General features: G+C 41.8%; 1 protein-coding gene across 2 annotated transcripts in view; it reads right to left on the bottom strand.

Moving 5' to 3' along the window:
- Nucleotides 1-26446, bottom strand: part of rps6ka1 (ribosomal protein S6 kinase a, polypeptide 1) — a 50993-nt gene extending 24547 nt beyond the window's left edge. For both annotated transcript variants that reach the window (XM_061063728.1, XM_061063729.1), the window contains exons 1-2: nt 26054-26446; nt 17712-17756 (exon numbers count right to left, since the gene is read on the bottom strand). In XM_061063728.1, the coding sequence (XP_060919711.1) occupies nt 17712-17756; nt 26054-26116 (108 nt within the window). In that variant the 5' untranslated portion in view covers nt 26117-26446. The remainder of the gene's footprint in view (nt 1-17711; nt 17757-26053) is intronic.
- Nucleotides 26447-26669: the final 223 nt, after the last annotated feature.

Below are 26669 nucleotides of genomic sequence, written 5' to 3'. Positions count from 1 at the left end.
AGAACGCCATTCACTCAAACTCAGTCAGGTATCACAATGACAAACATCCTCCTTCTTTTTCTTTTTTTTTTATTTGAAGATTGCGCGACCTTGCTGAAAAATGTCAACTAGCATTCACGAGCCCGACAAAAGATTCATTCGAGTCTGTCCTCGCCTGTGAAGAAGAGAGAGTAACTTCACGGGAAAGTTGAAGAAGTTAGGCGCAAGAAACTTTGAGAAAATGAAAAGAATAAAAAAAAATAAAAAATAACGAGGGGCCAGCGCAGCCAAGGACGCCGGCTGAACAGATCATTAACTAGTCGCAGTTTATCTGGAGTACAAGACAGAATGATGCATGAGAGTGTAGGGGAGGGGGGGGGGGGGGGGGGGGAGGGGAGAAGATGCTGCACTGGAATGGTCTGAAAAATGAACAAGGGGATGTGGGACAGAGAGCGTGAAAGAGGGGCATCTTCAAGCCTCGCTGCTTTTTCTCATTTAGAAAGTGTGCGTATGAGTGTGCGTCATCAGGGTTCCCTCGCTGTCGTCATCCCGAGCGCAGCAAGAACACCAGAGTCCCCCTTTGACACGGTCCAGAGGCCGTTTTTCCACTTGTTGTTATCCTGCTGACTGTTATCGTCTGATCGACCGGGGGCAGGTCTGCGCCATCCTCCGTCAGTCTGATCGCGAAATAATCAAATGAGCCGGAGCCTTGCTGCCCTTCAGGCCGACACAGCCACTCATAAAGTCAGTGTGATTTACGCACATGGAGAGGGCAGAGAAGGGCGGTACAACGCTAACACAGGCAGGGAGTATGGAAAGAGAAACAGAGCACACGTATTCAGATCTGCTCATTAGCCGTTTTCACATCATGCTCTCCTGAAAATTTCACAAAAGTGCACTCTTGCAAATGAAGCAACGGAGCCCAACGCTATAACAATTTCTTGCTTTTATATAAATGTTAAATGTAGTTTGACATTCATATTTTCGACAAAAAAGCAGAGAAGAATCTACTAGCATACAAGAAACCATGAAGCATTTTATTACGTGCACAGAGATGGTCACCTACTACTATACAGTCAACGCTTGTGAGCCAGTCGCCTGATATAAGCATCATCTTCCCTCTCTTACTCACTCGAGATGAATTTTCCTGAATATTTCCAGCTGCTTTCTTACATCAGATAACCTGATTTTAAGCAGAATGTTTACTAGGGGGATGTCAGAAAAAAACAGTCCTGGGTAAAGTCAAAATGACAAATATGTGAAGAGGTGTGTGACTGCGCCTCCTCAGGGCTTCAAAAAAGTTACACCTGGGTGTGTCGGTGTGCTGGAGAAAATACAAAAAAATACAAAAGTCAGAGGAGAAACTTGCACACCAATTCCACTGAGCCACAAAAAAAAAGTCCACAGGATAAGACATATGCAAAACTACAAAAATAGCACTGAAGATAGTAAAGGACTGAAACCTTTGCTGCTGCTTTGCTTCACCTTTTTGCACCTTTATTTTTGACCACTCGTGTCTAAATTAAAGCGACAATTTTTGGATCTATCTCAGCCTGTGGACTTCTTTGTGGCATTCAACCCCGTGGAATTGGTGAACAGGCATCTCCTCTGTAATTTTTTTAAGTCAAAATGACAAATTTCGATTGTTTGCGTTCACACATGTAGCACATCCTGAAAATTCCAGGAAACTTTCAGGGGTCTTGTGCATATGTGGAAGCCAGGCAACTCATTTATGAGCCAAGTCTAACATTAAAAATGCACAAAAAGAAAACAGTTCAAATTGAGCACAACTTACTTAAAATTGTCAGCAGGTAAACTATGTTATTATTGGGTTTGCAGAGTGCTACCACTTCACTTTGCTTGTTTACATCCGGGCAGTAGAGCCAGAAGAGAGGGCCCACTAGCTGGAGCTACAAATACATAAATAAATAAATAAATCCATTACTATGTTTCTATCAAAAGGGCTTCAACCTGTTTTCAGTTAATGCAACAAAAATGAAGTCAGCTAACTGGCTGGACAATCATATGGCCACTAAATCATCAATCAGACCAAATCATAGCCAATCACTTCAGAAGCTTTTCCACAGTTAAACATCTTCTGCTGCAGCGCGACTGTAATCAAAGCGAAGAGGAGAAGTGCACTTCAGATAAAACGGGCCTTCAGTCTGTACCAGGCACCTCTCTGCAGTGCGGATATTTTCAAGTGACAAGTGTAAAAAGATTAGTTCACATTTATAATATCTGTGGTTAACTGTTTTAGAAGTTTGTAGCGGTTTCTGCTGTTGAAGGACAGGCGACATTGTTTTTGCACTTATCTGACAAATAAAGCACCCGGGCGACTTTCACTAAAACCTTGCGACTTCATTATATAAAAACAGTTTGTATCCAACCTCTGTTGTCTCATGTAGGTCACTCATTTGGAAAGTGGGGCCACTTCAAATCCTGGCTCTGCCTCTCAAAGCCTTGAGCTGCTTCCAGTGAAACAAAAAAACAGAATCTCTCAAAAAATAAAAATTGGTTTCAATCTTTGAGGTCGGCCTCGATGATGCGACTCACTTGAGCTTTACTGACATGATTTTTGCAGAACAATAGTGAGAACTGTGAAAGGTTTGTTTATGCTCAGAGAGAGGAGAAGTTTAGTCAGCCATCTTTAGAGACGCTTTAAGAGCAGACCAGGGAGGTGGGGATGTTTTTACAGTATCTCCTTTAACAAAGAACCTCCCCATGATTATCACCACAAGTTTGTATACTGTGAATCAACACTGCAGCTCTGGTGATTAAAGTAAATGTGTGTATATATATTTAATGCAACAGATGAGGTTTCTTTGCACTCCCATCAGACAGAAAGTGACACAACTGCGATTATTATTTTACTCCCATTACTGTAACCAGAACGTCCTGAATTTACTCACTCGTGATATTATCTGAAAAAGGGCAACATATTATATTTTAACCTTTGTTTACCACCCTCTCTCTCGTTACCTCATGACAGGATCACATTTCAGTGTAAATGGTAAATGGACTTGAGCTTGTGTAGCGCTCTTCTAGTTTTCTGACTACTCATGATGATTTCACTGCAGGTCACACCTACACATGCACGCACTGATGGCAGAGGCTGCTGTGTAAAGTGTCCATCAGTATTAGCTCATGTCATTCAAACACATTTACATACCGCTGGGGTTAACTTGGGGTTAAGTGTCTCGCTCAAGGACACATCAGACATGGTCCCTGCAGGAGCTGGGGGATCGAACCCCCTGACCTTCGAATTAAGAAACGACCGACACTACCAACCACAGCCACAAGCCCCAAGTGTGCTGAGTGTGCACACAGTACAATAAAAAACCCACACAACTCCTAACAGTTAAACATTAAACCCCCTAAAACGGGCTGTTTTTAACTTTCACACTGCAGGGATTTTTTAATGAGTCACCGAGCGAAACACTCTGACTCCTCCTGTATGCACGGTCACAGTTGGAAAATTCAATCACTATGTCGACACATCCGAGTCACTAATGCATTACCCTCTAACTGTGAAAAAAAATCATCTCACAAACAGCATGTTGTTATTATTACAACTACAATGACATTGCTTTCTTTGCACGATACAATATCTACCTCATGTTGACAACAAATGAAGACATGTTTTTTCACTTATATTAAAAGTCTCAGGTAATAAACATACTGGGTTACATCGTGGAAGAAGAAACACCTGCTGCCATCCATTCATGCATCAGATTAATGCAGGACTATTTATAGATCTTATTAATGGAGCTATTAAAAGACAAATGGCAGTGTTGCCATTATTAAAGGGTGTGCTGTCACTTTGGGTGGTTTGACAGTTTGACTTTCCATTGGATCTTTTCATTCAAATTAAATCATATGCAGCTCTTTTAATTAAAGTCATGTAATTACAATCAGGTCTGATTAACAAGGCAGTTAAAGAAATTACTTAAAGTCAATCTGCCTGTGTTTGTTTGGATTCTGTACCACTCCCCCCATGCATGTTTTATACAGCGGAAAATTAAAACTAAGGCCCGACCGATATGGGATTTTTGGGGCCGATACTGATGCTGATAGTGGGGAACCGATATCTTTCTTAGATCTATCTTCGATCTGTAAAGATAGAAAGATACACACATTTATTGCATTGATACCTCAAATGCAGCTATCAAACACTTGTGGAAAAGATATATTATGTAGACAAGATGGTCACTCGACTGGAAAATAACTGCGAGTGTTCGTGCATCACGGCTTGACTCTCTGGAGAGTGATGATGTTTGTTGTAATCCATACAGCGCCCTCTGCTGGTGACAGAGAACTGCTAGTGTAATAGACTGAACTCAAATAAATAAAATGCTATTTGACTGGTGAATAAATCTAGTAATATCGGTGCATATCTGTGATGAAGGTAGCCGATACCGATGCTAATATCGGCCGATATTATCGGCTGGCTGAGAAATCGGTCAGGCTCCAATTAAAAGTACTTAGGAGTTACATCTCCAACAGCTGTTTTATAAAAGCACCACGAGCTCGATTAAGATTCATGATTAATGTGAATAGGTCATGATTTATTGTGCGTTTATCCAAATAATGTGCTGTAAGAGGCTCAATTAAAGAGGGTTACAAGAGGTGGGAACACAGACAGAATTATTTAAGCGTACTGTTTAAGTGGAAGCACATCGCTCACACATAAGGGCAGCACATTAACTATTCAGCACTATATTATATAGCTGTGCATAATCACAGTTAGTTATAAAACGCCGGCCACTCACGGCTGCTCTAAGACCTTGCCAAAGCTGCGTGTCAAGCGAGCACAAGTCTTTAGGGACCGCGATGATTTTCTGCCTGAAACAGGGGCAACAACAGAACACAGTGTTTGTTGCCTGCAAGGTTTCCAATCTCAAAGCAATCTTTATCCTGAAATCGGAGTAAAGCGTCGCCATCGTTTGTCTTTGTGAGACGAGGGGTTCCAGCCGCACAATCTTATCCCCTTCTAGAGATGAGAAACACAAGTGCTGTGATTTTCTTTTTCTTTTCCTGACCGACCAAAAGATTCTTTCTCTAGTGCATTTGATCCCTAAAATCCTGTGGCCTCAAGTGACACTATAGTCACTTTCACACATGCACTAAACTACTTAATTTCCCCCCCTGACATTGTGCACTTTGGATGCAAATGTGACCCTACATGACCGGATCTGTTCACCCTGACTTCATGCAGACTTTTTCCTGCCAACCCCCTTCGTACAGTGTTGCTTTATACTCTTTACTGCTCCCCTAAATCTTTAGTACATTGTCTAACATTGTTGAGTTTGTTTTGGTGAAATATCCACATGAATGTTGTCGTGATACATCACCATCAGGGAAGACTTCTCCTCCTCCTTCTGCACACGCTAACCAGCCACCCTCCCTGAACCAAAGGGGGGGGGGGGGGACTTAAAAAGTATTTAAGTTGCTAGAGGGTCCAACACAGATAATCTCCGTTTGTGAGCTGCATGTTGCAAGTTCCTGAAAAATTTCAGGGCCTGAATGTCCTTATATGGTCTACAAACTGACAACAGTTTATGTGTGAAGAGTGTTTCATTTTACCAACAAAGAAAAAAGAAGTGGCTCTAGTTCCTCTGATAAAGAACAGATCTCATTTTGAGGTTCTAAATGTGCAGTTATTCTACACTGAAGCAGAATTGTTTTCGATTACAGGGTAGGTGATTTCTGTACATCAAGCATTCATTCGCAAATCAGGAGAAATGGGTGTGACGGCTGATGGTGCATTCCATTTACCTTGGAATGACCTCACACCTGAGTGAACCGCGTTCCAGCTGCAAGTGGAGCGAGCAACATGGACGCCTACCTTTGCTTTGTTAGCTAATACCTTGTTAGACGATAACAACACACTACGTGACAGTTTGCTCGCAAAAACATGACAACATGTCTATGGATACGAGTATGAAGATGAGTACTCATAAATATGAGTATGAGTATGAATATGTGTATAGGTAACTGTATATGTGTTTATATTTAATTTTGTTTTGAAATTGTGATTTGTTTAGTTGATTTATTTGTCTCTTAAGAGGTGAGGTCCCTTGTATAAGCCTGTTGGCTTCTTGACCTCTCCTGACACACCTTTTATGTTTTTGTTAAACCTATTTTGATGTATTCTTATATGTGTGCTAATAAATAAATACATAAATAAATAAATATGGACAGAACATGCACAATACTTTCGGTGTGATTGATGACACAAAAAGAGAACTAAGCTGCTAATAAATACTATAGTAACAGCTTAAACATTACAGTTGATGCACGTAGCCGTCATGTTGGATTTTAACTCTGACTACTGAAGTTGCTCCGAGTTCCTGAATTCTGACTTCAGGGGGGCGTTCCTGATGACGTTTCACACCGGAAACTAATTCCAACTTCAGAGATCAAATGGAACGCACCATGATGCACATGCACAGCGTTAACACAGAAATGGAACAAGGCGGGATCCCCATACATGCAAGGTGTTTCAAGTCTGATACGATACATGTAATGCATCTGCAACACATTATGTTTCCTGAAAAGGTTGTTATTTGTGCATTCAAGTCTGGATTACACTGACAAAATTCTTCCACTCTAGCTTCATCATTTCTAGATCCCTCTCTTTACCTTACGCCGCATTAATAGATTCACTTTGATCTTACATTTAAATATTCAGGCTGCACATCAAGAGGAGGCTTTAATCTTTAAATCTCATGGAAGTATTATGCTCTGACACTTCATCAGAATATGCGTTTGCTTTATCTGACAATATTTTGATTATGGAAACGGAAACTGTCATAGACCTCAAACGTGTAGTAAGCGACAGATTTTTTTTTTAGCACTTACAATCTAGTGATGTGTTTCTACCCTTCTCTATCTTCTATGATCATCTCTCTGCTCATTACTTTGATGGCTCTTACTAGCAGCTAATTTCACACCCAGGAAATGAAAGGAGGTGGAGAGGTTTGAAGGGTAATAACATATGTTTCCACGGAAGGCAAAAGAGGAGACGGAGAGAACACAGCGGGTCACATGAGGACGGCAGAGCGCAATTACCTCTGCCAACTCGGTGTCCAGCACATAATCCAGTTCAACAGTCATATCAGCGGCTTGTTAAAAGTCTGAGTCATGTTAGAGCGGGAAGAGAGTCGAGGAGTGAGAAAGGATGAGCACTCCAACAGAAGAAAAAAAGAAGTGTGTGTGTGTCTTAGGTGTCCTGTCACAAAGTGCTATCAAAAGACAAAGCTGTCAAACTACTGAAGAATTTAACAACAGTGGTATGCACAACAATGCTATAATAACACATACCCAGAAGCTCACACCCTTCCTTCTATTCTTAGGTTGAGTGTGTGTGTGTGTTTATGACGTGCATGTGTGTTTGCCAGAGCCACATCTGCGTTGGACACAACTGCCGCCACAGTGCTGACATCGGCAAATCCCCACATGAAAATGTAAAGTTTTGACATTTTCATTTCCCTCACCGCTTCATCCTGTACAACCAAATTCAAGTTTTTTTCAGGGAAATATGTAGACAAAAGCCACAAGCACTTACAAAACAGATTGTCCAAGCTAGACATGAACACATCTGGACATTTTAGGCTCTATCTTTGGCGACAGGAAGCATAAACCACTGTACGCTCATGGTAGTTGAAGTTCAACTGAGATCAGGACCGAACACCCACAATATGCACCCATTCTTTGTGCGCTAATTAGACCATAAAAAACCTCAAGTGCATGCTAGGCTACATCCTGAAGCCTGGGGTGATATAATCGGCTCTATTCTCTTTACATCCAGCCCCTCTCTGCCGTTCATAAACCCCACCCCACCCCCTCCCCTTTAACCCTGCGGAGGAATGTGAAGTGTTTAGCTCTGTCAGGCTCCGAGGCGTGTCCAAACCTTGTTAATACAGGCCTCTCTGCTCACTGGGGATCGCAGCCAAGCAGATACCGGGCATTATGCATTACTCCACCTGGCAAAGATTTCCCACTCTGCTGCAAGATGTAGACGATCAGATTTTCAAAGAACTTTCTGACACTTTGCAGCTCTAGAAATGAGTGCAGGAAAACACAACAAAGCACAGGACTGCGGTTGCTTTTCCTCATCATGATTCTATCCATTAAGTTTTATGGCTAATATTAAACCTTTATACGCTCGAAAGGGGCCGCTGAGCATGCAAGCTTTCTGCACAGTCATCCAGTCATGCACACTGATACTCAAAGCCACGTTGTGCAGAATCCTGATTACTTGTGACACAACTGCAATGACTAGAGGTTTAGTCACTTGCACATTGTTGTTCAAAGGTGGAAGGAAACCAAAAAAAAAAAAAGGGGGGGGGGGGGGGGGGGGGTGAAGATGTCTCTATAGCAAATACAAAAAGATAAAGTCTAATTCAGATACTGTGAAGGTCTGGTGTTATGATCATCAGAGTATTAGCAAATATTTCTTGGCATTCACTTGAACTTGGCAAACAGGAGCAGCAGATGGTTCAGGAGAAGTGCCATATTCAGATAGTGGCAGGTTGTTTATTTAACACACAAAAAAGCCGATGTGTTTATGTGGTAAATGATGCAATCTTCGTTTATCTAGTACTCCATGCTGACTAAAAGGCTACGATTTGATGCTACATCCTCCTCTAAACATAAGGAGGGGGCTGATTTGAATTTAATATACACATACGAGAGTAACCACTGAACAATATGAATAAAAACGAGGTGATTTAATGCTTAGCTGTGAATACAAAAACACTTATCAAAACAAAAATAGGTAATGTTCAAATTGTAGCTGATGGCAATAAAGCTAAGCTAGCTCAGTAGCTATAGGCCTAGCTAAAGTACTTTTATTTATTTTTTTAAAGAGTCTTTCTTTTATTTTTCTACTATGAGAAAAAAACTCAACTTAAACCTAAAAAATGTGGAATTAAAAGTAAATTAATAAATGCAGATGCAAACATTATCTTGGTACGGACAGGAGTGTCACAAAAAGTTAAACAACAAATTAAATGAAGCCTTGTTCCCATGACGATACATCGAGCACGAGCTAATATTTTTAAAAACCTAGTCAATTCAAAGTCAATTATTTTCATGACTGTACCTGTGGGATCATTTGAGTGAACATGATACCAAGTATGTCAAAACGATGGTATTCTAATACGAGCTAGCTTGTTTAACTGTTTACCTTTCATGTTAGCTTAATAGCTATCTTGAAGTTAAAGGTAGTTCCTGACGATTACAGGAAACTTCCCTCGGGTCATGGTGGGTTTATGTCATGATTTTATTCTGTAAAATATGATGAGAAGATTAATCAGGCCATTTGACCAATTTAGCATTTATTAAATAAACCTTTTAGTTTCAAAGACATTTTTCTCACTTGTCCTAAGCTAGCTTCTTTGACTGTTTACGTTTAATGATAGCATGACAGCTAGCTTAAAGTTTATGTTAGCTTCCAAACATTAGAGGAAACTTTCCTCAGGTTATCATGTATTAATGTTATAATTTTATTTCCTAAAATAGAATAAAAAAGATAAAACAGGGCATGTATTAAATGTTAAACCTTCCTCACTAGTCCTGGTCAGAATCAACCTCTGAATGTGCGCTTAGGTTGGAGCTCCAACTAAAGTGCACATTCATGCTCTGTTTCTTCTCAGGATTCTCACTATTAGTCAGCAAAACCCAAAAGGGACAAAGAAGGACAGAAAAAGAAAATGATATGGATGCATCTCATCAAGAGGTACAAATGCAAACAGCCCCCAAAAGGGAAGAGAGCCAAGAAAAAGGCAGGCAGCCAAAGTGAGGGCGACAGAAATAGAAAAAGGGACAAGCATCTAAGAGAGTAGAAAAGCATTTATTCTTATTTGCCTTCCCTCCCTTCGTCTTTCAGCACTTCTGTCCTCTGTGGGGAGCTCAGTAAATTAAGCAGATTGAAAGCTCTCAAAGGAGCAATACTTGAACTCTGCCTGTTAGAGAGACTGTTCCCTGTAAAAGACAGACGCAGAGAGCTTGAAATGAGGTAGCAAAAACTACACTGCAGACGGCCCTGGAAGAAATAGTTTGACATTTGGGGAAATATGGTTTGGGGTTTCATGCAGAGATAGTAAAGAGTGGAAAAATGTGCAGTGAATGTAAAAGCTACATCCAGCGGGCAGGTAGCCAATTAGCATAAAAGGTTGGGAACTGGAAGAGAGCACCATTCTCCATCTGTGGAGGGGCTGAAGCTCAAGAGTTTTCTTCTACTTTCTTAATTATAGTGTTGAAAACAAGTTTGAAGAGGTTAAAAATCCGGACAAGCTAGCTGGTTTCCAATGTTAAGCTTAGCTAACGGTTTGCTAGCAGTTATACTAGCGTCAATATTCTTAACTTAAATTTAGAGTGCATCAGTTTTTCAACTTAACTTAATATTTCCATGCATCATTTATTTACCAAAGGAACGAGTTAATTATATGTTTACCTATATTATTTCTCCTTTTTATTACCCGTTATCTTTCCCCACACCCGTTTCTATAAAATTGTCTCCAGCTTCCTCAACAACCTTCTACACTCTTAATTACTGTCGCTCTCTGTAACTTAGCAACCACGACTGTTCATTAAGAAGCAGGGTGTTAGTACTAGTTTTTACTTATTAATTAAAATCACATTCATACAAACAAGAGGTCTGAACTGGATGTTCCTGCATCGGCGGCATCACCTCTAAGGTCGTCTTAAAGTAGGACAGACAACTACATGACCACAACACACACACACACAATCTCACAACGAGAGACTGAGGAGTACAGATTGTACAAACAGTGTGTGATGTGCTCCAGTTGTCTTCTGTGTGTGATCTTTACTCTGTCCAGATTATACTGGTGATACTGGAATCACGGGGAAAGGCTCAATGTGTGTGTGTGTGCGAGGAGGGGGGGATGCCATATAAATCAAGTGTGAGGTCAGGTTTGTGAGAGAAAGCAAGAGCAGTTGCCATGCCTACACCATGCATGTGCACACAGTGAGGCTTATGCTTACACAAACACACACACACACACACACACACACACACACGCACATGCACACACATCTCCGGGCTACGCAGCCTTGACTTCCCCAGACTCGCCAGCCCTGCAGGGCTGTACGGTAGCCCAGAGGTCAAAAAGCTCATCGTGTAAGCTTGCAATCCCTGCCTACACACTCTCACCACTGGTAAATATTTAATCAGTCCTCGAGTCAGTCACCATCAAGGCTGCACCGAGCGCTCCTTCTGACAAACACACACACACATATATGCAAAGTGAGCTGGAGATCTGGACAGATTAGCCTGGAGTACGGTGGATCACAACGAGTGCTTCATGAGTGTTTGTGTGCATCTGCTCCACACATTCGACCAATCCAATTGACATGGATTGCACAACTAAACGCTGAGTTATTCCACCACTTCCTTCTGTTTTGGTTTCCTGTTTGCCGAGTCCCTCGTCAGTCACACTGTTTAGAGCTGTTTATGACATTGTTGTCCGTCCATAACCGACTGAACAGAGGGAACAAATATGCAGCAGCAACCTCTGTGTTCCCCCCCACCCCCCCCCCCTCCTGCTCTCCCTCTTACAACATGTACTCCTCCCTCCATTCCCTCTCCTCTCATGTTCCTCACAATCCTCAAGTCTCCCCTCTGATGGTGCCCACTTGGTCACAGAAGCACAAATAGCAATTGCTCCGCACCAAAGCTGCCGTAAAAAAAAAGCCATTACTGACATTAGACTCTAAGAAAATGTCAGCGACACTGATGGAAAAGGCATTACCTCCTCCTCCCCCCAAAGGACGGGAAGGTGAGAGTTCATGCTGAAGTGGGAATCACACTAGTAGAAATCAGACAGATAGAGAATCACACCCAAATGAAAGCAGCACGACTGCTTCGCGACGTATCAACTCCACGCTGTGTTTCATTCAGGAAGATCAAGTGGATGTTAAGGATATTATTCTAGCCAGATTTTCAATATGAAACCCTCCCTTCATGCGATTACAAAGCAATATTGAAACCTCAATTTCTATTTTGTGTGTGTTTGCATCTTTTATATAATTGAACTGCAATCTTAAAGCATAGACGCCAACCATTTCCTGCTTATAAACTAAAGATTTGCTGTTCTTTTTAATCATAGTCAATTAGACATTGAGAGATAAATTTGGTGCAAAAAGCATTTCGTGTCCATTACTGTGTCGCTGTGTTGACACCAATTATGGAATACTTGCAACATGCAGCTGCTCTAATTGGTCCAGCAGCTCTCGTGGAACTATAGAAGTCAATTTAGCTGGGCACTTTAGAGACATATTTTAATTGACCCGATCGTGCATCATAAATAAAGCCAGTTAAACGCGCATTAAGTAAAATCCTACATAGTATAACTTAAATTTAATCTACCTCATGACCCAGACTTGAATAAAGAGTAGTGTCTGTTAATGAATAGTTTGCAACTTTTCCCAGGAGAAAATAACAAAGATTCTTTTCAATCCACTCCCGCAGCTTTGTCCACATGATGAGTTTGTTGCAAAAAGTGACATTTAGAACTCAGATATAAATGCAATGTAAAAAAAAAAAATACCGCAGGCAGTTTCCCAGGAGCAAAGCCTCACGTCTTTGCCAAAAAAAAAACAACAAAAAAAAAAACTTCACAGTTCATTCTTTAGGTCTTTCAAAAACCTGCTGAGCCACCATCCAGACACTTTCTGGCCACACCCAGGGACATTAATAGTCAGTAATATCTTGTTACACCACAATCTATACTCTCAGGATGTGTCCTCCATCTACAGAGGCTTCAGAATCTGGAAAAACCGGCCTTGTTATACAGCCAACAAATGTATATAGACATGCATTGGAAGGAGGGAAAACCACCTACATCTAAGAGACGGACTAATGAATTAGCATCATGCTCATCACATGAAAAGATAATGTATAACCTGAGGGGCAAACCAGGAGAGTTTAAAAAAGACAGAGCCTGTAAGTTAGGATCCATTTGTTTTAACTACTGACTCTGTTGAGTATGTAGGTCAGGTCCTTTGTATGAGTGTTGAATCTGGAATTATTTAATTACTGGTATAAGCCTATTTGCGTTTGCAGGTTTGTACATTTACAGGAAAAAAAACCAAACAGATACAGAGTGTTCTATGAACACCGACGCCAAGTTACTTAATCCACTGAGAAATTGCAAATCATTCTGTTGCTTTTTTTGTTTTTCGCTTGAAATTTTCAAAGTTAGAAAGTTGACAACAACAACAGCGGGCCAGGTCAACCACCAGGTCATGTTACACGAGGTTAAAAACCAACCTCGTTCAAGTTCTCGTTTTTTTTTTCCTGCAAGAGTGATTTTCGCCCGTTTCTGACAGTTCCAAGAAGACAGCTGAGCTCTTCTTTCATCTCGCTGCTTTTCTTTCCCTCCTAAAAATCACTCAACTGTAGCCCGTCTAGGACAACTGAAGCTGTCACATCCATTGTTTCAACTTTTTTTTTTTTTTTTTTTTTGAGAAAAATCCATCCTCCCAGGTTGCTTGAAACACACCACATTTCCACACTTGAGTGCAAGCGGATCATTGTCAGCCTGGCTTACTGCCAGGGAGTAAAGTGCCGGATAATATCATCCTCCTGTGACGAGAGCTCTCCTGTGATCTAACTGTCCCATCTCCACCGTCCCATCAATACACCTGAACACTGCAGTTTGTGCTTCACAGCGTCTGTGCTTTCACATCAGAATCAAAGTATTCTTTGTTTTAATTTGTTAAACTGCTCCGTGATGACGAGTGCAGAACAAATGTGAAACACGACTTTACAGATTTCTAGTGTGTTCGATTCAATTTTTAAAAAAGGAAGAATGTTCGACTTTTTGATCCAGGAGATGTCGCACCCGAGCACCAGCAGGAAACCAAACCAACCTCCGCTCTCACCTAGCGACACACCTCCAACCCCTCTCTCCTTGCGTTTACACAAAGGAGTTATTAATTGGAACTAGGGTTACAAAGGGGCGGAAAATTTACGATAAGTTTCCGGAAACTTTCCATGGGAAGTTAAGCAGGGGAATTCTGGAAATATTCAAAATTGGGGGTAAAAATTATGGGTATTTATGGGAATTAACTGGAAATTGAGAGTCATTTAATCGAACCGTATCATATCCAAGCATAAATATAAACATTTTGTTTTGTCATAGATAGCCTCATAAATGGTAAATGAAGTGATGCTAGCTATAGCTTATTTAGCATCTAACTTACCAGCTAGCTGCGGTAAGCAGTGTGCTATGTGCATGTGATTGAGGAATAGCATAGATACCAGATTTCAGGTACTTGCATGAAATCTGGTTGTTTTAGTCAAGATTATGCTAAAATATATTTTCCCCAACTATATTTAAGCTTCCTGTTAAAGGGCCAACATTCAATTTAGTAAATTCCCGGTTTATTCCCTTAATTCCCATGGAAAGTTTCCAACTCTGAAAATTCCAAGAATTTTGCAACCCTAATTGGAACACACCAAAATTAAGAACCATTAAGCACAAGCGGAGGACAAAATTGTCGTTGGCTCGAGCCGCAATTGCCTGTGTCCTGCATAGTTGCGTTAGCAGGCTAATGTTAGCTCGTAGCTTCATATTGATGTAAATTGACACAGAAGGACCGTCCCGTCCATATAAAATGTAAATACAGCTCAGAGAACAACACAGCCAGCGGGACTCGTTCCCTCATTCATTGTAGACAGTCATGACTCAGAGAGATATTTACAGTAAATAGTAAATACTTGATTTCTGCTGTATTTATGTGGAAAATATCGCAGTCTTCCTTTAAACAGACAACAAAAAGGTGCAAAAAAAAAAAGAACAGTCCCTAGGTTTAAAGCTGTGAACAGAAGCCCGTCAGGGTGCCTTAACTACTGCAGTTACCTTCACTTTCGGGGGTTAATGGTTCAGTTAAAGCTCAAGAGGGACAGAAAGCTGCCCTGCTGCTGGCCCAGTCAATGCCCCTGTGGGTTCACCAATGTGTTTTTCACTTTATGAAGTCAGACAGAGACAGAGACAGACCTGAAAAAGGCTCATTAGAGCTGTGGGTGTTCTCTCCAGGGGCCGAGGACAGACTTAACCTCTGAGACACCCAACCCACGCAAAGGACACACACATCCTTACACACACACTTAAGCATGAAGAGAATCACTTTTACCGGTTTTGACGTTTGTTTAAGCATCAAGGGTAACCGCTCTCTGCCTCCCTACATCTCTGCTGTTACCTCCTCCTCCTCCTCCTCCTCCTCCTCCTCGCTTCTCTGTTACCCCCCTTAGGACTGCTGGAGCCAGGTAACTCCCCTGGCTGGAGTAGATAACAGCAGCCATTATCAGATTCCCAGCATTTAAACAGCAGCTCGGCATCGATCGCTGCAGCTATACTGGTCTCGACTGTCGTGCCCGCATGGTGCCAGAACGATCAGGGGAGTGCGATCTAAACCAAATCCACGACAACTATGATCTAATCCACCCCCTGTGCGACAAATTTCTGATGAATTTATTTAAAAAGACGACTGACTCGGTCTCGTCATACTATCCACGTTTAAAGTCCATCATCGTGTTCTGCTGTCTGGCGCCTGTTTGTTTGAGAAACCCGATCCACCTCTCTCCCGCTCAGACTCACAGGCTGATAACCCAGCCGCCTGTTTGGAGAACATCCGAACAAACAAGATTACATAACTGATCAGATTACTGAAATACTCCCCAATCAATTAGAAAAAAAACATGTAACGAGCATAATCAGCCAGGTCTGAGTGATAATTAGATGTGTTCGACTGTAGCGGGAGCATTAGTGATGTGATTAGGGATTTACTGAACAAATACTGCTCGACTGATAATGGGGGCACAATTCTCATGTTGTTTTGTAGATCAGATCAGGTATCTGCCATGACGTCACCCATCAGTTAATCTGCTTTTGTTTCAGTTATAAGCACCATGAAGGCCCCACTTCAATCTGCCTTTTCCTCCCAACATAAAAGCAGTAGATCCTGAACTTTGTGCCAATTCAAAAATAGACCTTGAATCCATGGATCCAGAATCGTTCTGAATTGAAAATCGATTCTTAAATCGAATCGGGAGACACCCGAAGATCCTAGCCCTAGTGTCTACATCTCTGTTTTTAAAAAGGAGCAATCTGTGAGATATTTACTGTATTAAATGAAAAATGACTAAATCATCAGACATTAAGGAAACACGCTATGTTGAAGTGATGGCTTCTCTGTCAACAATGAAGCAGCCAGTATGCCCTCCTAAGTTTAGATTCTGGTCCTGAATGCTCTGTTTTTTTGGTTGGACAAGAGAAGGTAGGCGGCTTTAAGGCTGACCCCCACACGATCGTTTTGGTGGCCCTTTATTTTGCCAGGCAAACGACAAACCAGCATCGACGGAAGCAGGCAAGTGAACTGGTTCAGATAGATAGATACTTTCAAATTCAAAGCATCCAGTAGCAGGTTACAAAGACGTACATGACATGAGACATTTGTTACAAATTAACCACAAATACCGACGCCCCCCCTCCCATACGTGGTCGGTATTTGTGGTTAATTTGTAACCAATGTTTCATGTCATTAACCCGAAAAAAAGATTTAAAGAATCAAAATTAAACTGTGCAATTAAAAATAGACATAACCCGTGTAGGGATAAAAATATATGTGAAATGATTATTAGATAGAAGTGATTCGGCCCGACCTAAAAAGACTCTGCATGTTTCTTAAAAGCTCCATGAGCAGAAACGTGCTCAAACGAGGATCAATATTGGAGATGCTTTTAAATTAAATGGAGAGAGGCTAGAACGCAGAAGAAATTCAAGACCGATGCAGAGCTGGCTAAACACTGAAGCTTCATGGCCGGCCCTGCTCTTTTGTGCTGCCTCCTCTTTTCTTTCTACCTCTGAGCCCTCAGCTCTGCCTCAGTCACACTAACTTGTCCTGAGCTGAAAGAAAAAGACAACGTGCTCCTGAGGGCTGTGTCCCTCTTGAGAGCAAAGACAAAAAAAAAAAAAAAAGAGGCCAAGCAGAGAGGGAACATTTCCTCATCCTCTGCTACACGGCCGGAGAGTAATAGTCTGTAAAAAAAGGAGACAGGATCATGTTTCAGAGCCGGACAATGAAGCGAAGGAGGAGAGCCAGGCTAGGAGGCAGGAAAGGGCTGACTCAATGCTTCTCACTGTGTGTGTGTGTGTGTGTGTGTGTGTGTGCGTGTGCGTGTGCGTATTTGCCTCTGCATAACGTGTCAACATGTGAACAGGACACACGAGGCTGTGTGATAACGTTGCCCTATCATATTGACCCAAACACATCCCCACAAACAAGCAGCTGGACTGCGGCTCGCTCGGCCAGGATTCAACATATTAAATTCTCGTTGGCAGATGCACTCCGAGTTCTGTTGATGCAATTGCGAAAAAGGAATGACGCACAAGCACACATTTTGCACGGACGTGAGGAGAATGCGGCGCCTTTCTTTTTCCTCCGTTAAGCGGAGAAAAAAAAAAAAAAAACCTCTCAAAATTAAGATCGCACACAAGAATTTTTGTCTTTTGATTGAAATTGGCCTTCACAGGAAAGCAACAAGAAAAGCCAAAGAATTCAGAAGTCCTATAAGTGTGATACATCGGCTGTCAAGCTGCGCTAATAAATATTGAGTCACATTTTTGTGTGTGTGTGTGTGTGTGTGTGTGTATTTCTGTGACTTTGCATTCATGCGTCCCAGAGATTCAATGTACCTTGACAGTAGGCGCGACTCCATCCTCAGTCGTGCTCTGCCCATTCTGCAAAGAAAGAAAGAAAGAAGGCAGATTTGAGAATCAGTCAGAACGCAGAGCAGTACATACATCATCATATGTGTGTGTGTGTGTGTGTGTGTGTGTGTGTGTGTGTGGAGAGAGAGAGAGAGAGGGGAGAGTCGCACAAAAGAGAGAGAAAGACAGGGAGAATATTTGCGAGACTGCGTGGGTGGCGGCGGCGGTCCATTGTATCCAGCACTTTGCTCCTTGGCGGGCAAACCTAATAATGTTAGGCTGCGACACAAAATGCACATCCCTTCATCCGTCCCCCCCCCCCCCCTTTGTATGCACGTCCTGCTGAAAGGCTAATTATTGTTATTTGGGAAAACAAATAACCTCACCTGAGGCTGCTCAGTGAGCTCAGCATGTTGCTCATGCGAGTTTGTGGGTGGAAAACTTTGAACATACAGTCGAGCCGTTTTCACATATGCACTCCGGATAATATCTCGATATTTACAGGAGGACTTTCTATTGGCTCAAATTGAAATTGTATATGCTGCCGCGTTCAGACATCAGCTCACTCGGATTTTCAGCGGGAAAAAAATACTAGGGGTCTGGCCGGAGAAAAATGCGGCTGTTTGCGTTCACACATAGCCAAATCTCCGGATTTTTTCAAGAGATTTCCGTATGTGTGAAAAGGGTTTAGGACAGGTTAGCTTGAATTCTCGTTCGGTTGCAGAAAAAAAAAAAAAAAGGCACAAAGAGGAGAACAGGAATATGACAGAGAGGGCTAGGGGGGGGGGGTACCTGTGATGTCATACAGAGGACAGACTAACAAAAGAGCAGGAATGCATGAAAATGTTGACTCAGGATGTCCACACACTGAGAGGCTACATCATCTTTTTAAAAATCACAGAACTTCTGAACCCCGGGGCTGAAGAGTCAGCTTCTGCATTTTAACTTTTTTTTCTTCCTGCACTAGACAAAAACAGGGACCCGTATCTGGAAACATCCAACCCTGTAAATTTGCTTTAAAAGTCTATGAATCTGTCACATAGCCATAATGTTTCTGGCGAGGGGAGGGGGGGGGAGATATCTGATTTGTCACAGATGCTTACAGTGATCTTGTCCGCGTACCAATTTTTTTTTAAATCCCAGAGTCATAAACATCAGAACACCGAGATCTGGCAAATTACATCACTAGATTTTACGGCCACTGTATCAAGAGAGGGACATGTAGAAATCGATTCACTGGACAGGACTTTAACTGAACAGATCGAGGGTCTAGCAGATGTTTACACACAGGGTTAGCATGTTTTGTCAGAGATGCTAACATGTGGTTAAGACTTAAAACTGTTGCTCAATATTGCACACAGCTACACGTTTCCCACTTGGTGTGAGAGAACAAGACAAACAAGAGTTGAAGTGGATAGTTTTATGACATTATATGTGTATTTCACAGGTAGGTACTCAGAATTTCCATGTTCGAGGAGTCTTCTAATGAAATCGATTGTGTGGGGCGCTGGATAGCCTAGCTTTTATGTGTCATGTGCTCCATGTATGGCGGCTACAGTTGTTGTTGCGGTGGTCAAAGGTTCAAATATGATCATGGCCCCTTTGCTGCATTTCACCCCCCCCCTCTCTCTCCTCAGAACCAAGAACTCTCTGTCCAATCCAATAAAAGGCCAAAGATGTCCCCCAACAAAATAACTGTTAAAGAAAAATCGAGAGTGTCTCATCATATTCTCAAAACCTCTCCGAGTATTTCCCTCAAACGCTCTGAACTCTGAAAAAAAATCCATAGACTTCAATCGTAAAATGAGAGGACACAAGTAAGTGATTCTCTGAGGCCTGTCAAAGCCGCATCTCAAGTCTTCACACAGGATGATGATTACTCTTGACAAGTACATTACAAGTGAAATGGAGGGATGATGATGATGAACGTCTCTGCTTTAAAACGATTGAAGTCAATACTCCTCGGTCCAGAGTCAATTATTCTGGCCGAGTCTGAGAACCCCATAAATAACCCCCCCCCCCCCTTTCCTCTTTCCGCTTTGTTATCAGCTACAGAGAGGTGACCCTGAGGTAGTTCACTTCCCTCTTACATACCCTCTTCCTTCTTCCACTTCCTTCAGACTGCACCAAACAAGACAGGCAGGGCAACTTAGCACAACGACAAGCCGTGGCCTCAACGATCAAACAGTATGGAGTGGAGAGAGCGAGACGTCACCGGCAGAGACAGGAGAGGCTCTTATAGTACACGGGAAGGGAAGAAAAGACACACTTCTGATCTTTTAAATGGTCCCTGTAACACTTCAGATTACACTTCCCTTTGTGCTGAGATTAGGTTTTTTTGTTATTCTTGGACACTGGATGTACTTTCAAATTCTCTGGCTCGAGTTTACTCTAGCGAGGACAAAGCGCATTAAAATTGGATGTGTTTTCAAAAGACCAGAAGGTTACTCGTCTGGACTGAAAATTGAATTTAACAAAGCTTTGCCTTTCTTAAAAGCTTGAGTTGTGAGGTAGGAGAAACACCAAAAAATCTCAATATTCAGGCACCAGTAACCCAGCGGTTATGTTGTGCGCCACGTGTACAGAGACTATAGTGTCTGATACGACGGAGGATTAGGGCAATGTTAAATTATTATTATTATTTTTTAATTTCGAGATTAAAGTCCTAAATTTACAAGATTAAACTTGTAACTTTACGAGAATAAAGTCGTAAATTTACGAGATTAAAGTCGTAAATTTACGACTTTATTCTCCTAAATTTAAGTTTAATCTTGATGAAAATACTTTAAGAGTTCTACTTTCATCAATTTGCGCAGGCTGGTCTTGAACTCGTTAATTTACGACTTTATTCTCGTAAATTTACGACTTTAATCTAAAAAAAAAAATTGTTTTGTTTTAACATGGCCCTAATCCTCCGTCGTACCCTGGGTTTTTTCTTCAAAAAAAAAAAAATCTATGACAAAAAAATGAAAAGAAAATGTAGGTTTTATTTTATCAATAAAATGTAACAAAAGCAAACTGAATTTTCCTTCAAGGATGAATAAAGTTGAGGTTAAAGTGCAAGTTGTCTTACGGTACAACAAAAGTACAGATGAAGCAGGGCAAATTTAGCAAAATACTAGTGGCACATACGTGGGGCCACTCGGCCACTCTGTCGGAAGCAAGGGGGGGGGGGGGATGTGAACTACGGGAGCCCAAAGGGGAGTGGCTGAGTAAGTTAAAGAGGAAATCTCGATTTTCATTTTTGGAAATTCTGATTTTCCACACATACGAGTGATTAGAATCAGAATCAGAAATACTTCATCAATCCCAGGGGGGAAACTCGGTAAATTGCTTGATAGACAGATTTTCACCCAGCCCTAGTCAGTAGGGATTTTTCAAAGAAAACAAAGGAATCTGTGTGTGTAATTATTAAGAGGCTTCACTTCTAGAAACAAAAAGATCTTTTCCTCTTAGCTTCACGATCTGACTCCTTCCTTTGAGTTCATCATCCAATCAATATGAGTGTGTCTGTCTTTGTGTAAACCAATATGTAGAAGACAAACAGTAGGATTTCTACATGTGAGTTTAACTGTCAGGAGTTTGTGTGTGTGTGTGTGTGTGTGTGTGTGTGTGGTCAGTCCGCAGTGCCTCAGCCGCGTTGCCTCTCAACACATTTTGCCCTCATTAGCTTCGCATGGCTGATCCAAGTGGCCCAGTTAATGGTGCTCTCCCTCCCCTGGGCTGCCTCAACGAGAGCGCAGGCGTGCACACACACACAAACAGCCACATGAACATGCTCAAAGTTGAACACATTAATAAGTAAAACGTGATTCGAATGTATTCAAAAAAACATTGTTAGCAAGCGTGTGTGTGTGACTAATGCGCACAGGTAGAAAAGTACAAACATGCTGTGAAAACATTTAAAGCTCAGCCCTAAGAGCAGAACTTCACATTTCTCACAGGACTCCGACACGATTACAGAAAGTAAACAATCTCGGAGCGCTGCTGCAGCTGTGTGTGTGTGTGTGTGTGTGTGTGTGTGTTTGGTAGATTAATTGGTGTTTTAACAGCCAGATTGGAGAAGCGCTCGCCCTGTAACTAGGCAACTGTAAGAAAATACAATCAGCACGCTCTTGTCTGTGCCTGTAATCCTGTCTGACTAAACTTCTCGTAATCTCACTTTCCAGCATGTATTGACAGCAGGTCACATTACTAATGTCCCTTTCTGGTAAATGCTAGAAAATAGATTCAAAAGCCATTTCTATCTTTCGTTTTCGGCGGGTGCTGAAAGGCGCCTCCTTCACAGCGGTGAAGAGCGAGTTTTGCTTCCTCAGCCCGTAATTTAATGCTATAAAATATATTTTTTTTTACTCCAGAAGTGAAAAGGAAAGACCGATCTGAGCAGCTTATCAAGCAGAGTGTTGTGTTATCACATGCCCACCCAGCCCTGCTCAGGTGTTCCACAGGTCACACCCAGATTATCTAAGGCTAAGCCTATACGTGCATGCACAGGAACCCTCTGCACTACACGTTCTCTTTTAGTGTGCACTTCAGAACACGCCTGGCAAGCTAACATGGCATGCATTCCCTCCTTTAACCCCACTTTCTCTTCTACATGATGTGTTGCGCAACAAGTAGAACCTCCCTCTGTAGTTGTACACAGTCTATCCACTCTCCCTCTTCAACCTCTAGGCTTGTAAAAACCCGGCCCTGGCTTTTGTAGTCCTGCATTTTAACACAAAGTTACTTCTTAGTTTCTTTTGTCTCATTTGATGAGAAAAAAAAACCTCCCTAAAGTGACAACAACTAAAAGACCTCAAAGCCTCAGGGCTCTCTCTCTCTCTGCTCGGAGGTTGTCAAATTTAGATTTGCATTTATGAACTTAAACGATGATAAAACACGCACTGATCTGTTTATTATTGCTGCCCTTCTTGGCCAGGACACTCTTGCAAATGAGATTCTTAATCTCAATGAGGTTCTCCTGGTTAAATAAATAATTCAATGGTCTGCAGATAAAAAGTAGGGCTCGACCGATATGAGATTTTTTGGGGCCGATATCAGGGAGAAAAAAAAAATCCCATACAGCCGATATCTTTCTTAGATCTTATCTTTGATCTCTAGAGATAAATAGATACAGATAAACAAAAACATTTATTACGTTGATTCCTTTAAATGCTGTTATCAAACACTTGTTAAAAAAAAGATATATGATGAAAGTTTAACAAAAGCCTTAATTGGCCAGAAGAAGACTGATCTGAAACATATTTACTAACAAACATAGTTATGTAGGCACATCAGAGATAAAATGAGCCGATACTGATAGTGAAGTGATACGATATTTGCAGATAGTCAATTGGAAGTGGCTCCAAGGAAAAGGGTTGTAAAGATTAAGATAAAACACAATGTTAAAAGGTTTGGTTAGTGTTAAGGTTTTAAACGTTACAGGTGAGTACATATTTGTATGACTTGTTGCCACTGACAACCTCTTTTATAAGTTTTTGTGTTGAGCCCTGCAGCGGATTCCGATTGTTTAGGAGTGACACATTGCCATGTTGTGACCTCAGATTCCTCTTTTGGGTACTAGAACGCGCGGCTGTTTAAAAAAAACAAAACAGAAGTTAAGGTTATAAAAGGACATATCAAGAAACAAAAAAAGAAAAAAGGATTCCACAGAAAAGTGAAAACATTACATTAAACGGATGAGCACTGTACAAAAGGAGAAATCATCTTCGATTGCACCGAGACAGATGAATGGACAGATGAAAAGACAGACAGACGAGCCTGTAAACAGAACGCCTCCAGTCCAGGCTTTCACCAGCACTGAGGCCCAACATTTGTCAAATCAAAGATGCAGCGAGATGAAGCAAAAATAATCAGAATTTCTAACTACGAATACATTTACAGAAGGTACCGGCCAAAAAAAAAAAACCTGAATGAGCGGCACACCTGGTCCTCTCACCTTTCGTGCCAAAGTTTAAGAACAGAACTAAAGTGTCATTTTTTTTCCCACCTTGCTTCCTGAGTTTTAAAAACCCAGCATTGGCCTCGGTCGACGCAGGTGGTAAGTGACTCAAGAGGCTTGATTTACTGAAACGCTGTCATCAGAGCGGATTCTCTGAGAAGATAATTCATAATAAGACGTGATGAATAAAAGGGCTCAAATCAAACAAACATTTGTGAATAGCTCCTCTTTACACTCTTTGCTTTGAGGCACACACAAAGGCTGTCTAGCTGATTTCCATTCATGACACCTCTGCCTCCAGACACAGGCGCTCGTATAATGAGCAACGTGGAAGCAGACTTGTCACCAGCTGCCGAATCATCGCGCATCATCTGTGCTGATTAAAAGCACTAGTTGGTGATTTTTGTTTTTTCGGGCTGTCTTCTATTTTCTTAAATCAGTCCAGAGTGTTCGTTCCATCTGTGCCATTCGACTTGTTCCATCTGATCTACTTCCTGCTTGACTCTCCAAACGTGTTAAACTGGCATGGCCCTCCTGTCTCGCTCGACCCCATCTGAACCCTAAGGTGCCTCCCTCCCTCTCTCGCTCTCTCGTGGGTGCAGGTGTCAGGAGGGTTTGACACAAATCTCAACATGACAGACAGTTTCTTGAGTGAACAAATCAGTTTCCCACACTGCAGATGCTCCCGTGCGAGACCCAAAATAAGATCTCGTTATCATGCATATGAAGGCTCACATTTACACACTGCTGCTGCCGCCATTTTTCAGTGTAGCCAGTCAGTGTATTTTTTTTTTTTATAGACAGAAACTTAGCACTCTTCACAGGTTCTGCACCAACCATCTGTTCAGCTGTGACACGCTCCGCAAGCCGACTCATATGCTGCAGGAGACTGTAAACAGAGGAGTCTGCAGGAACTAACTCAATCATCATGATGATGACACCGTTTCTAAAGGACTCCAAATCCTTTCCTCCTGTGAGGCTTTTTTTTCTTCCCATTCATCATAAAGCACAAATAAAAACACATTTTGTCTAGCTAATAATTAACTACGACGACTGTGCAATCGATAATGTCTTACTTCCGCCATGGCGCCGGCAGTCTTTGAATTAATTATGTAGCTCAAATGAGAGAAAATTAAACAAGCCCTTGGTGTGTCTGGATTATAGGCCTGGTGTCTAATGAGCTATACCTCAGGTTCAGATAATAAAGATGATCATTACTCACACTATTGTGCAGACTTTTGATTAGATTTAATTTCCCATCGAATCAGACATGCAGACTGCTTTCATGAAGACTGATGGGGACAACCAGGAATGTTGTGCAAACACACAATAACATGCACTGCTCTCCTCCTCAGCGGCTTCACTGCTGGGTTCAGGTTGAATTTAAAAAGAAATGTATTAGATTGGACAGGTTGCTTCCACGCAGTTCATGTGTGATTTTCAGAGCCAAATATGAAGCCCTGCTCGTTCTCTAAGCAACCAAGTCTGCTCAAGAGGCGACTGGAGAGGTCATGAATAATACTGCTGCGTGAGGAGAGCAGGGGCCACAATCTCCCATGATCCCCTTACTCTTGTTCCTACAAGTTCTGAGGTTTAGCATATTAAGAAACCTATAAAATGTGCATTTCTGTTGTGCATTTAGCCTATATCTAAAACTCTATGGCAAGGCAGGAAATACGTGTTTCAACTATAAAGCTGTACTAAAAAAAAGGGAGGGAGAAGAACTTCTCTCAGTGTGTATTTCAAAAGTCAAACTTCAGGTTAGACATTTTAAACTTTTTTCATTGTGCCACTCACAGGAGTTGGCACTGTAAAGCACTTTTTAAAAAGACAAGGTGAGAGCAGTGAAGCAGGGATGATGAGTCTGTACATTTTCTTTAGATGGCTCCAAGTACTGAGTTGCACAAGAGCAAAACAAAAAAAAGAAGAGAAAGAAGTGAAGAATGTCTAACTTGAGCTCTGAATGTAAACTTTTGCAGACTCATGGGTCGTGATTTAGAGGCTTCCATAGGGCCAGACTGCAAGATAGAGCTGGAAAAATGTGTTGAAACCTCTACTAGAAATCAGAAATTTAAACAGTGCACCTTGATTTTTAAAAAGGCAGACTTCATTTAAAACCAATATTGACATAATGGAGTTTATACAAGCATAAGCATTCATTGTTTGTTTGGCTTAGAATGAACCCTGACTTCATTAATTTCGACTTAACTTTGACTTCTTCTGCACATTGGTCTACACCTTAAACTGGATAGTTAATGTGTCCAAAAAAAGAAAACGCGCACATCGTGTTCGCCATTTTTAAATTGTACCTTGACCTAAACCAACTCCCAATAAAAAAAACGGGTCAAACATATGCGTGCACAGTAACGTCACCTTTCATTACCTCTGTCTCCAGCTGCACTAGTTCCATGGTGGGCCATGGCTCCGCGATCTGTGCGAGAGGCATTTTCGCAGGATTCTCAGTTTTTTCTCCCCCTTTCAGCTGCTCAAACGTGTGTGTGTGTGTGTGTGTGCTCCAACAGATTCTTATCTCCTCCTGTCAAGTGCAGCTCAGTGAAGAGGAGGAAGAAGAAGGAGGAGAAGAAGAAGAAGAAGCTCCAAAGTCCAGGTGGAGTAGATTCAGCAGCACTTTGCTCCCGACTCAGAGAGGGGAAGACGCGCATGCACACCGATTGTAATCCCTTTGCCTTGACTTCTCCGTCGGTGTGCCACTCGTGCGTATTTGTTTGGGTAGATAATCCAGCAGAAAAACACACACACACACACACACACACACACGCACACACACGCACACACACGCACACACACGCACACACACGCACACACAAAACGCTTCTCAGTCCAGGGTAAACGCGCGTTGGCTTCTCTTGATCTGGGTTTTTTACCAGCAAGAGGAGAGCAGGAGTGCCAAACAGTGTGATCAAAAAAAGCGCCTCCAAACGGGATGTTTGAGCAGAATCTGAAGGAATGAACCAGAGGCACCCCCCCTGTGTCTTCAC

Source organism: Labrus mixtus, chromosome 18 (assembly GCF_963584025.1).
Source record: "Labrus mixtus chromosome 18, fLabMix1.1, whole genome shotgun sequence".
Taxonomy (NCBI): Eukaryota; Metazoa; Chordata; class Actinopteri; order Labriformes; family Labridae; genus Labrus; species Labrus mixtus.
Note: the sequence above shows the minus strand (reverse complement) of the source record. Positions and strands in the feature narration are given on the sequence as shown.